Source organism: Gymnodraco acuticeps, unplaced genomic scaffold (assembly GCF_902827175.1).
Source record: "Gymnodraco acuticeps unplaced genomic scaffold, fGymAcu1.1, whole genome shotgun sequence".
Taxonomy (NCBI): Eukaryota; Metazoa; Chordata; class Actinopteri; order Perciformes; family Bathydraconidae; genus Gymnodraco; species Gymnodraco acuticeps.
In genome coordinates, this window is record NW_022992222.1 from 3,169,271 (window position 1) to 3,183,160 (window position 13,890).

Below are 13,890 nucleotides of genomic sequence, written 5' to 3' on the forward strand. Positions count from 1 at the left end.
TGAAATAACGCTGTCTGCTCTTAATAGGAATTGTATGATGATGACAAATGTCGAATTCTGGAGCAAAACAACTGTTGCTTTTACTGCTTTAAACTCACTCTTACTACGTGAGTGTACATGTTTGTTGCGACTTTAACCAATCGTGTGTCCAAGTGCTCATTATCCTCACACTTAAAGCTTTAAAATCAGTAACCGGACCGAGACCCGCGCGCTCAGAGCTCCGGAGTCCGAAGTGCAGCGCGCGAGGGGAGGGAATCCCTCCAGTGTCTGACGCTTCCTTTACCAAGGAAACCCACACGCGCTCTCTGACGCAACTGTCCATTTTAGGAAACATGCGTCAATGGACCGAAGCAAGTCAGACAAACAGTGAACTCCGCAGCAGGCACTGACGTTCGAAACGAAAAAATAAACCTCCCCGCAAATATCCGAGCTACTTCTCCCGCAACCCTCTCCTCCTTTATATCTCCAGTGTGCTCCGCGCGAGGCGGTCACAGCGGAACTTTTATTTTTCACTGCCTTATCCGGACACGACCCCTCCCCGCGCACAAATCGCAACGCCCAGGCTGTGACGTAGGCTCTTTCGTTGGTGTTGAAAAGCCGTTGCAGTTCTTCATAGTGCCATTGAAGTGAGTCATCTGTAGGAAGTGTGGTAAAAAGGAAAAGAGAAAAAAAAGTTAGAACTGTTCCGTGAACAGCACATAGCTCAGATAGAGTAGCGAAGTATTCCGCAGATTAGCGACTGTTAACCTGCGTGAGTCACTCTTAATACAGGCTCACTTGTCTCAACTGGATTTGACTTTAGGTTCAAGTTTGCGCACCTGAGAGGATCTATAGCGTAGTTACCTGAATAATAAAAAGCATTATTAAAAATAAGAAACAGGAAGCACAGGAGGAAATATCTAAATAGCAATATCTGAACGATGTTGTAGGTGAGTTTAGAGGAGCACCTATTTCCAACTATTCTCTGGATATCCCAAATTAACAACAAGTCAGAGGATTTTTTTCTTCTTCTGTTGGTGCCTTTTTTCTGCGAGGATTTAAAAAAAGGGGGGGTTTCAGATTCAAACAGTCTGCTGAAATCTTCCCTCCTCCCTGGACCATGTACCAGGACTACTCCGGGAACTACGACACGTCGTCCCGCGGCAGCAGCACCTCTCCGGCCCAACAGGAGTCCTTCACGAGCGGCAGCAGCACGATCGGAAGTCCGATCTCTACCTCAAGCTACCAGGTACCAGCAGGAAACACCGCGACATTATCTGAACATGATAACCTAGCCTTTAATACGGTGTAAAGTGCGAAACATCTTATCCTACAGGTTGTATGTCAATTTGTTTTTTCCGCGTTTATAGATTGTAATTGCATACTCTTGGGGGGAAAACGTTTGAACCCAATGACGTCGGTGACTCAACAAATGCAACACTCGATGTATTCACAAGTATGTTGGACTCATTATCTATTCAATCTTCCTTAAGCTTATCTAGTATAGGCTACCGGGTGATGCACCTTTGGTTGCATATATAATGTGCGCACTGGCATGGCGCGCGATAAATGGCACAGAAATGTAGATTTTGCACAAATACATATTATTTCCTTATTTTCCATTAAACACGTAAAGGTTAGATGTGATTTGGTGAAACGAGACGCATTGAATTGAATGTGATGTCCTCTCATCTCTCATATCCGTGCGCAAAACTGTCATATTTGTGGGATTGTTGCGCGTTGGAAACCGTATTTTACGCACATAATAGTTATGATAATTCCTGTAGAACATGCCATATCTTGAGATATTTACACAGCAATGTACTGGGTAAAGATGGAGCCTAAGGAGAAGGCAACAGGCGAGTACTGCCACATACAGGCATTGACACAGGGGTGATGATCCATGTTGGAAAGCACCAAAGACGATTACTTTATCAAAATGTGTTAAGTTGACATTTGTGGCAGATGTTTATGTTATTGGACTCTGAAATGAAATGGTTTAGATTGTAGTCTTTTTTTAGACAGTCTCGCTGCACATGGCACAGACCGGGAGCGCAGGGCAATGAAAAGCCTGCATTTCCAAACCAAAAAAATGAAAACGCATTTGTGATATACACCGTACATACTGATATTATACTGTTTATGTGACGCTATGAGGACGCCATGCCTATATTTCCATACATATTTGGTTATAAATCCGGGAAGAGGAGGTTGCTTCCTCGCAGACAACTCTTGCGTAGCATTTCTGTGGAAAAACTTCGTCAAGCTCACGCAACATCGTACGGTTAACGACTTTTGGCCCCTATCCATCATGGCTCCGGTTCCCTGTAATCTCACACTGGCTGCCTGTTTCCCATTAAAGCGGGCAGGAACATGACCTCTTTATTAGGACATCAAAACAAATTCAGATTGTATTAGACAGATATATCGTGTCAGATCAGGAGCTATACACTGGGTCTTCCCTATAACGACTCAAGGAATGTTCCCTTACACACTATTGCATACAATATATCACTTTATGTTTTAATGGGATTTTTTAATAGGTTTTTTTTTTTTTTTGCTCTTATCGTGAAGCTAAACTTGCCAAAAGATTCCGCTCCCATAAGTCTGGCTAAGTGTCTGGCTTTACAGCTGGCTGCTTCACCCTCCCCCCCCCCCCCCCCTTTACTGGAACTCACCGCGTTCCTCATGTGCTTAACATATCCCATACACAATGAGTCACCAGATAAACAAAGTTCCAATGGACTGCCGGGATATCCGACGGATAGTCGGGAATAACGGGAATGTGGGTACGTGCGTAATTTACGCACACAGACAGGGAAGCAGCCCGTTTGTTTTTGGACTCTTAAGGCATGACGTAACATGATCTGACAGTTTATTGGTGATTATAACTATAGTTAGCTAACATATGCATGTAAATTCTAGATATATTTCATCTTCTAAGAGGATTTTATCCTTAATTTAAGGGGCTTGTGCCAAAATTATTATCTTGTCCTCAGACCAGAAACAGTTTGGGTTTAGATATACCCCAGATCAAGCAAATCTAGCTTTAAATATTGTTTTTGGTTGACTCAAAAGTTGATTCCAACTTCTACATTTATTACATTTTTATCAGATCCCGTAAAATTCCATCTGGAAATGTTCTCCATCTGGACAACGAAAGTTAAATGCATCCATATGACCCATTACATAGTGTGTCTATGAAGTCCACAGTAACATGTATGTCATCTCACCTGCCAGTCCAGACGTGTGTAGCTCTCGCAGTTTTTGTCTCATGTTATAGTAAAGTGAGATGCAGCGGACACCTTGGGCTTTCCCACATGATTCACAGCATGTGTCACTGTTCCACTCCAGGGGTTACGAACGCAGTGCTTTGCCCATGTGGATTGAATCATTACTACCAGCTCGTAATGTGGAAAGTGTGTGGATTTGATAATGGTGGGTGGTGTGTGTGTCTGCGATTGTGCTACGATGCAGGGCTCGTACACAGAAACTAAGATGCTTATGAGATTATGCGTTGACTCCTACTGGAAAACCTCCTTAAATGTGCTCATGCTCATAAAATGTCTCTTTTTTCTGCTCCTTTTCTAGAAGTACAGGGTCGACATGCCCGGCTCTAACAGTGCCTTCATCCCCACCATCAATGCAATCACCACCAGCCAGGACCTGCAGTGGATGGTGCAGCCCACCGTCATCACCTCCATGTCCAACCCGTACTCCCGCTCCCACCCGTACGGCCATCACATGCCCAACGGCCCGGGGATGCTGGGACACAACACGTTGGCCCGGCCCGGGGTCATCCGCTCCATCGGGGACGCCAGGGGCCGACGCAAGAGAGATGAACAGGTGAGGGACCCGGGCTGATACAATGGGGGTCACAGGACTGCAAAGACACCACTATAGGGGGATTTTTCGGTTTTAATAAAACATTAATAAAGCTACATTTTCCATAGCTGTTTTAAGGGTTTGTCTAAAAATAAAGCATCCATTATCTTTTTCTGGAACACTTTCTATGATTCCCTTGTCTATATGCATTATAAACTCACTATCATCTGCTCAAGGCATTGTGTAATATATGTATACTTATAAGGTAAATTATCATAATATTTGATATCTCCTCTCATACATTGACTTTATTTGCAAGGAATCGTAGTGTCTTATTATTTTCATAATTATTCCACATAATGTTTTTTATACATTTAAATATGATTAGAAATGTTTCTAACTGTTGTTCTTTGCTTGAAGAAAAACAATCCCCACATTAATGCATTATGCAAATAGTATTGTAACAACTATGGATATTAAAATTCAATAACATCAGTGCAGAAAAAAGTAAATGAGTGACCAGCAATTATTATAAAGTTTATGTTGCTTTACCTAATAAGTCTTTATAAAATACTTTATAATATGTCCTAATTATTGTTGTAAATAAGTGCTTATCTATACAGTGCTAATGGCAGATTACAATGCATCATAGACATGGGTGTCATAGAAATTCCTGGAGCATTTCCATTATAAATCATATTTATTCAACATTGAGTTAATTTATCAGGCCAATGAATTCTACATCATGGTATCATTACTGTCCTCAGTCAGCTCCTATGTATACTGCTGCTCTCTGCTTCATATTGATCATGGTGGTGCATGCCTGTCAGACAGCGTATTTGACCTGCCGTGTTCCTTCTGCTGCCCTCAGCTGACCCCGGAGGAAGAGGAGAAACGGAGAGTAAGGCGTGAGAGGAATAAGTTAGCCGCCGCCAAATGCCGCAATCGCAGACGGGAGCTCACAGACATGCTGCAAGGGGTGAGCAAAACAAGCGCATCACATCAGACTGGGTTGCACTAAACAACCACAAATCAGTTTTGTTTCTGAAGCAACTAAACTCGCATTCTCCCTGTTTCTCTGCCAAATTTGCCATGCGTATAGTTGACGTATAAATAAAAAGGAGATGTTTATTCACACAGAGAAGTCATACTAGGGCATAAGTCTGGCAGGAGTCCAGACTTCTTTTTTCTGATGAGAGATTGATCTCCACACCTAAATGTACAACCTTGCATTACTGGTTTGACTCCGGCTGTGTCTCTGACAGGCGATGAAAAGCTTTTTGTCTCGGCCCGCTGCAGACAGAGGTAGGGCTGTCTCGCAGTATCTAAATGGACTCATTAGCCGAATTACAGTGAGGTTGAGCTTGTCAGGCCTAAAAAAAAAAACAGGAAAGGAATTTGCTGTAGGCAGCTGTCTGCATGAATGAAGGACGTTTTGTAAAAAGGGGCCAATTGCTTGTCTCACAATCCTACATACAGACATGCTGCGTGCACTTATACAAACAGCCATTGCTCCGAGGGAAAAAAAACACCTTTCCGTCTTCTCACGGATGTTTAAAATAAAAATTCCCAATAAGGAAGTGAAAAGTGAAAATAAAAATCAGTATTCATAAACTGTAAAACTCTTTGATTTACTGATATCCTTTATTTACAAGTGTGGTACAGGCTCTTTGCAAACACTTCCTCATACCTTTGCCCATGAGTCAAAGTTCTCAGACAGCATGTCAGCTTATCTTCTTCTGCCAAGCGGCTTTTAAGGGATCTGTCTTTGTCTTGTTCCGTGACACATTAATGACACGCTACTGATGCAGATTATATCTCCGAGACACCACCAACAATGCACAGTCATTATGGGAAACTCGAATTCCAGCAGAAGGCTTCCAGATTAAGTGTCTGAATTGTCCATGACAAGTTGTTAGTTTTGCTTTTATTGTCTGTGTGCCAGTAAAACTCTAGCAAACAAACAGTGCCCTCTTTTGGTTGCTTTGGAGAAACACTCATACATCTGACTGCCTGGTTGTTGAACATCTTTTGCAGCCTTGATCACAATGTATTGGGATTAAGTCTCTGAACATTCGTAAAAAACTATTGTTGCAATATTCGCTTTTATCCATTTATAACTATCCTGCTTATACCCTAGGGCAGGCACATTCAATATATTTTTTTAAGGGCCAGATTGAAGTCCCAAAGGACGTCTGACCTTTAAAGCTAGGAATATAAACGTGTAAACATTGCACATTTTTAATCTTGAAATAAGTGGTAGTTGTTGTTTTGTTTCAATAAACACAATGTGGCTTTTAATCTTTTTTTCTTTTTTATTAGTGATTATCCTAAATTCCCTCTGTTTAAACAGCCTGGGTAAAACCTAAAAATATAATTTCTTTATATAACAAATATTATTAATCACACGCTATATATCATATACTCAGAGTGTTAGCAGAGGATATTGTTTTATAAAAGTTAAACTAGGAATTTAAAGGGAAAACAATGGACTTCTATTCGTATTGAAATATTTGTTTAGATATTTAGGGAGAGAAAGGGTCAGACTGATATTGATAAAGGGTCACCAATAGAAAAGTCCTGGCCTATGGAATAAACTACTAAAAAGTTCCCCACCGAAAATAAAATTAAACATTAGAGTGAATACTGAACCATATGTCCTCTTCTCCTCGCAGGAGACTGAGAAGCTGGAGGAGGAGAAAGCCGACTTGCAGAAGGAGATCGAGGGCCTGCAGAAGGAGAAGGACAAGCTGGAGTTCATGCTGGTCGCCCACAACCCCGTGTGCAAGGTCTCCATCGACGATTGCCACCCGTCGTCGGGGCACCAGCAGCACTCGCATCACCAGCAGTGCGCCCCCCTCCCACTGACCATGCGCTCCAACATGGGCCCCCGGGCTCATAACAATCACGTGGTAGTGAAGCAGGAGCCGGACGACCGTGTGGACAAGCCCCAGCGCTCCGTCATCAAGCCCATCTGCCTGGGCGGAGGCGTCATCAGCGGAGGCATGTATTGCACAGATGGAGACAGCCTGAACACGCCGGTGGTGGGGGCGTCCACCCCGGCCGCCACGCCCAACGCGCCCAGCCTCATATTCACCTACCCGAGCATGCTGGAACCCGAGAGCCCCTCGCCCTCCTCCGAGTCCTGCTCCAAGGCCCACCGGCGGAGCAGCAGCAGCGGGGATCAGTCCTCAGACTCCCTCAACTCCCCCACCCTCCTGGCCCTCTGAGCGGGGGGGTTTTGCTCGGCTCAGCTGAGAAACAAACACTGTGGCTGACGGCAACATGAGAATCAACTGCCGCCCCTCCACCCCCTTTCAGTGTCTTTTAAAGACCCATAAGCACATTCAAAAGTCCAGACCAAGATGACCATGTGAGCCGTTCTCCGCATGGATTCCCACAAGGGCTACGCCACGTGTTTCTTCTTTTTCTGCTTCACTGTAAAAAATATATATATTTGTAAAGAGTGTGTGCATCAACCCCATAAAAGTGTCATCTCTTTGCCATTTCAACTCCAGAGTGTCGGCTTGTTTACTGGGAAGACGAAAAATAAAGAAGGACTTGCCTAAATCTCGGAATCGTGAGAGCGCGTTCGTAATATATTTTTTTGAAAATGTTTAAAAAGCCATGTGTCCGACACTTGCACTCTGCCAAGACGAATCAATAAATCACTAAACGAGGTCAGTGTTCCACTGGAATTTCTACTTGAGGAGAGAAAGAGACTTCCTCTCATCTCCTTTTCCATTTAGATTTGTCAGTTCGTAACTTGGACCTTGATTCAGGAATCACTACTTAGTGTGTACACATTTCTGACGCTATATCCATCTTTTTATTGTATTTATGGCCTGTGCTGATAACATTTGACATAGTGTTTTGTTGAGACATTGTCCTCTCCTTAATCTGCCTGTAGAAAAGCAAAACGGTCATCCTCACGGTTGTCAAAGCCCTCCTCAGTGTTGCAAAGGATACGAGCCAACTTTCAATCAATGAACAGTTCTTCAATACTCTTCTATACCTTCTATGTTGCCATGGTGGCTTGACTTTACAGTATTGGTGTGCTTTTCCTCAGTGATTCTGTACCTGAACTTTACAACCTGTTAATGGCAAAGTGTATGTGATTGACATTGATGTCAGGGATATCTCTCATGTGTAGTAGAACCCCATCGTGAAGAACGTTGCACATTGTGTCACATCGAGAACGTCTCTGAACGAACCCCTCCTACGCTGGATTCTTTCTGACCTTGTTTCTGTGTTTCTCTAAATAAAAGGTCTTACCTATTTTTCAACACCGCCTCTCAGGGCAGGTCAGGTTTCAAAAAGCCAAAAAAGTTGTGTTTGATACATCCTGTAATTCGTCCGTCTTTGTCTGAAAGGAGGGTTTTTTGCTCAAATCGAAAAAAGCCACTGTGGTCTAGACTGTCGCCAGCTGCCAATGATGTCAACCCTGTTTATACTGTGTTTGTAAATCTGTCACTTTTAGTAAAGAAATTATGTTTAAATTTAAGTCAGATGTGCTGATTTACGGGTGTATGAACATATGCCAACATCGAGGTACTCTGTGGAGACTTAGTGGAAGCCGTGTTGGCTTTAAACAAATGGGCCAGACGTGGTTCACTTTTTGAAAAAAAGGAAGGGAAAAATAGGAAAACTCTTTTTACAGCTGGCCTGGGATGAAAGAGGGGACACCTTTTGAAGTTCTATGAAGCACTTCTTTTTCATTATTTTGTATTACGTGTGTATCTCAAAGGGATGAGGGTTTTCAAAACTGTGCACTGAGAAAGACACAACAGCGATATTTGGGACTTTTTTTGTTTACTTCAAACATTCCTAATGAATTTAATGTCAAGGGTCAAATGGGGGTGTCATATTTTCCAATCCTTTTTGTTATCAGATGATTAAAAGTTGTGGATGGAAGAATTTTGTTGTGCTGGATGCAGAAAACGGACTTTGCAATTCAATACAAGCTGCTGCTACATGGGAAAGATCGGCTGTTTATCTTTTTGATGGGTTTAACATCGCACAGATGTGGAATATTTGTTCCCGTACGATGACTAAAAGAGGTGAAAAGATAACCAAAAACATTACTGTTAATGTCTGTACGTTGAAATATTCTGGACACACATAGGAAAGCCATTGACTGTAGATCTGCTGTACATGTTATCTACTGTCTGTCGCCTGTTTTCAACTACTATTACTTCTTTTCCAAATGCTTTAACTGTTCAAAATGATTCAAAATTAATTAAAAAAAACAGCAATATGTATAGCAGTGTTTGTTAATTTAAATGAATAATAATAAAAAATAATAATTTTCAACCTGAAATTGTTTTTTTTCGTTCATGGGAATGAATGGGAATGGGAAAGCTTAGAAAATACACTTTTTTGGTTATTCCATATTGTGTTTTAATTCAGTCCTCTTGTTCTTGATATAACCATCCCTTATCCATCATTCTAAACATTTGAAAATAAGATAATTTGAAAATATTTTTGCCTTTTATTGGAGGTATTGAAAGACAACAAGATAAAGCAATACAAGCCAGGGGAAAAGCTGGGACACAAAAAGGAACAGCTATCATATTGAGAGCCAACATAGACAGAGACATTTTTACCAATTTCAATTTTACATATAGATTGCGGAACATATTACAGAATGTTTCTACCAATTCCCAGAGATTAATAGAGGGAAATAAATGCTTTGGAGTTTTCCTTTTTGGGAGACTATTGGAAAAAAATCTTAGGAATACCTTGAGATAATACAATTAAAAGTTAACCCTAGAGTCTGAAAATTGGGAGACTCCCAAAAACGTATTGTGAATTATTATAAAAATTAAGAAATTGTTCGTGTTACTCGCTGGCACAGCTTGGGGATAAAGTGGTTTTAAAAAAAACTTAAATCGTAACTTGTCGAATAAATCGTAATGTCCGTCCTGTAAAGAAAAATATTTAGTATAGTGTGGGGAGCAAAGTATGAAAAACATTGGTTCTCTTCTCAATCAATCAATGTTTATTTATATAGCCCTATATCACAAATGTTACATTTGTCTCAGTGGTCTTCACAGTGTATACAGAATATCAGTATGACAATACGACACCCTCTGTCCTTAGACCCTCACGTCTCCTGTTCCCGGTACAAACACACGCCTGAGGAAGGCTATGTGTATTGTTTTTGTCATTAACCTTTTTCGGGCCATTTATTTATTTATTTTGGTGACGATCCGACCTCCATGATGCTACTCTGGTTCAAACTGCATCCACCAAACAATATGATTTATCTCGACCTCCCCAAAATAACCAAAATCTGACACGGTGTTAGATATCTTTTTTAGCTGTTCTGTCGTCATTTCCTGCGATCTTCTTCATAAAGTCTGTCAGAATGAATGAATGAATGGGCGTTTCTTTGACTATTTATAGGCAAATATGGGCGTTACGTGAAGCCCGCAAAAGCTGCACCGCATTTCGAGTCGGTTGTGATTTATAAAGGGAAACCGGCGTAGAAAGTGCTGTACGCACTTTCCTCGCCGGTACGCAATGTTTGGTGAATCGGAAAATGTCGGAAAATGTCTGTACCTATTTTTTGGATTTCTAGGCTACTACGTAAGCAACCTTCCCACGTGAATCCTACGCACGGCGTTATAAATGAGGCCCCTGGTCTTTCCATCGTCACACCCCCTGGGCTGGAAAAGTATTGTTTCCTCCTTAAATGTCCTTCCTAAAGTTGTAACATAGACTTTGTCAACATACATTACAACCTTATCATAATCATTAGGAAGTAGCCTATTTGTCGAATATTTTCCATTTTGATATTGTGAACGTGGGAAAAGTTTCCACCATACCAGGGTCGTGAAGTACTTTTTAGTTTTTCTCCTCTCTTTTTTGTATTTGTATTTTGGTAAACACTTTCTTAAAAAATCTTGTAAAATCTGCACTGCAGAGAAACCAATGAAAAAGCAGCCTAGTTTGGTAGAAAGCGTTAATGTACATTTAGTGTAGTGCTGATATCAAACCACTAGGAGGCAGTAGTCAATTTACACTTTAGGTTCAACTAGCTCAGGGGTGTCGAAAAATATATATATATACGAAGGTCTGGGCCAGCCAATAGAGGTGAGGTATATTGCCTCATAAGTTAAGTTATAAGTTAGAAAGATCAATCAAAAGTAAATTATGCTTGATACTTGGATATGTTTAATATATTTTTTACATCACTTTGTGATGTCACAATGTTTTTTTTTTTTTTTTTGGGTTGTGCAAGCATTAGCCAATAACCAACCTTATCACCTGAATCTGCTAGAGCACCATTGTGTTTTTTAAAACCAAACATCTGGCAGAGGGGCGTGGGGAGAGGTACACTGATAAACTGAAATGTTGACCTTAATTAGGGCCCGAGCCCGAGAGTGCTAGGACCCAACGGCGTCCTAGCACGAAGTGCGAGGAACCTATTGTAATTGGTGGATTTTGTCTTCTTCCTGCGCTTTAAACCTGGGGAAATGATCGGAAAAATTACAATCCAGGACACGTTCAGCTCATATCCAATGTGACACATTGAGAAAGAATAGTCGATCGCTTGGCTCCTCTAGACAGCCTCCTCGATAATTGATCCTCAACGAGCCTTTAGAGAAATGTGTTTTCCTTCGAGACGGCTCGCCGACATCCGTTTCCGGGTCGCTGCTGGAGGACCGAGGACTCGAGGACGCGAAAATTAGAGAAATGACAAACGGCTCATTTCGACTTGACGCCGGGTCAACCGGCAACCCTCCCCGACAGGCGCATAGATGCGAGGGCCCGCTCATCACTGCGCGCACGACTGTGACCGCAGTTTTAATGAAATGTATTATGTTAAAAGATTTCACATAACTGTATTAGGTTAGTTGAAAGCAAAAATATTAATATAAAAAAAGTTTGAATTCAAAACATAAGGTCAAACTTAATATCATTGCTTTAAACTAACCTAATACAGTTATGTTAACTCTGTTGAAATAATACATTTAATTAGAGTCAACATTTCAGCGTAGTTCATTTGCATTTAAAGCTTCAGACACAGAATCCACACTTTTGGAACAGGGCTGAAACATAGGGTTGCTTCAATGCATTATGTGTTTGGTATTTCGAGACAAACACTTCAGAGACATGTTCTGTATATAGATATAATATATTGTTGAAAAAGAGTATAATAGGGGACCTTTAATTGAAGTCACCCCAGTTTATATTTTGAAAAAGTTACATCCAGAAACCAATGGTTACTAAGGATCAAAGCTGAATTTGATGACATTATATTGTGCCTGTAGTAAAACAGATCTGATTAGTGTTTACTGCCCTCAAATGGTCACAGAAGGGAATAACAACACTAGGTTAGAATGGGAATGATTTATCGACATGCTTTGTTGGTTTGCCTGGTGAACGAGGTTCTCTGTACTGTATGTTTAAAATACTATAAGGGAAGTTTAATGACAAAATTGAGTATTATAGTATGGCACATAATATTAAAATAAAATAAAAAGTTTTTCCAATTTACAAGTGTATAAAAATGTAATATGTTCAAAACAGTAATTGTAAAAATATCTTGAAATGAGTCATTGTATGTTGAAAAATAATGGTAGAGCATGTTAAACATTTCATGACAAAAATGTGTAGTACAGTATGTCGAAAATATGAGAAAAACAACATATAGTAAGTCAGAAAATATCACAAAAAACTTAATAAAAAATAAAATAGTATCGTGTGTCATCTTAGTAAAAAATAGTATGATAGTTTAGTATGTTGGGGAAAAAATGATAAAGTCTAGTATGTCGACATAGCATTCAGTCAGTAGGGGCTTGGACTGGGAGCCGTAAGGTCGCCGGTTCAAGTCCCCGACCAGACCTAAATATGGAGTGTGGACTGCTACTTGGAGAGGTCCCAGTTCACCTCCTGCCCTGCTGTGGTGCCCTTGAGCAAGGCACTGTACATCCTCACTCCCCATTGCTCCCCGGGCGCTGTACAATAGCTGCCCACTGCTCCTACTAGGATGGGTTAAATGCAGAGGCCACATTTCACTGTGTGTGCTTGTGTGACCATAAAAGAGGGTGTCATCCCTCCAATTATATTCTATATAGTAAGTGGAAAACATAATAAAAAACGTTGTTCATCATTTGGTTAGTGATGGTGTGGTAATACTGTACATACATTACCTGCACTGTCTGTTGTTGTAATAAAGTCAATTACAAATATGCAAATAAAGGATTCTTATATTTTGGCTATTCTTCTGGCTTTGAATTGAGTGGAAGAAGTCCGGACAAGGAAGGTATTTATAGGCTCTGACTCCAGCAGTGCATTGGAAAGCATTACAGATAGGCCTTCAGAAACAAGACAAGACATAGTAGGCCTACCGGAAATAGCACAAACACTTCAACAAATTTGAAGGGCAGGAGCAGTCACCTATTTCATCTGGATTCCTGCACACATTGGGGTGGAGGGAAATTATCTGGTATATGCAAAGTTGGAGACAAAGAAGAGACAAATTAGTATGAGTGTGAAATATTGCAAGGCTAAGATCACAATCACATCATGAAATCCCAAATGAAAAAGAAACGGCAGGATGAGTGTAATAGAGGAGTAAAGGACATACATTGTTTTAATGTTTACAGGTAAGTTGGAGAAACAAGAGAAGTCAACACATGTGTAAAAAAAAAAGAGGACATCATTATCAAAATGAGATTGGTCAGGGCATAATAGCACGTTATTCATAGTGGAAAAAATACGGCAGATGTGAATATTGTAGCAAGCTAGCAATGACAAAACAATTGCTGACGTTTTTTTTTGGGAATTTCTAAGAACTGAAGCAAATATTGAACAGAAACCACATAGAATTAAATATATTTTTGCGACGGAGTTCAGGGGATGTGGCGTAGGCCTACAGGGCAGTATTTAGGTCTTAAAAATGGACAAGGATTATAATGTAGGATTTGAGGTTTTACAGTGCTCATCTATACTCCATTCCAGAAGGTGGCGGTGAAGGCACCTACAAATTGTATGCAAACCGCAATTGACACCCCCTTAAGTTTTTTTTGACCAATGAGATGTCTGCTGAGGCTGAGTGACATGAATTTGGACCAA

At 40.8% G+C, this 13,890-nt stretch overlaps 1 protein-coding gene across 2 annotated transcripts; it reads left to right on the plus strand.

Annotated features, from left to right (window-relative positions):
• The first annotated feature begins 515 nt into the window (after positions 1-515).
• Positions 516-9,119, plus strand: fosl2 (FOS like 2, AP-1 transcription factor subunit). Of its 2 annotated transcripts, XM_034206014.1 has the most exons (5): positions 516-1,228; positions 1,350-1,435; positions 3,571-3,825; positions 4,676-4,783; positions 6,480-9,119. In XM_034206014.1, the coding sequence occupies exons 2-5, from the start codon at positions 1,391-1,393 to the stop codon at positions 7,032-7,034; spliced, it is 963 nt and encodes a 320-aa protein (XP_034061905.1). In that variant the 5' UTR covers positions 516-1,228; positions 1,350-1,390; the 3' UTR covers positions 7,035-9,119. The 2 variants fall into 2 exon arrangements, with proteins under 2 accessions (XP_034061905.1, XP_034061904.1); XM_034206013.1 differs by lacking the exon at positions 1,350-1,435 and having other exon boundaries at positions 525-1,228.
• Positions 9,120-13,890: the final 4,771 nt, after the last annotated feature.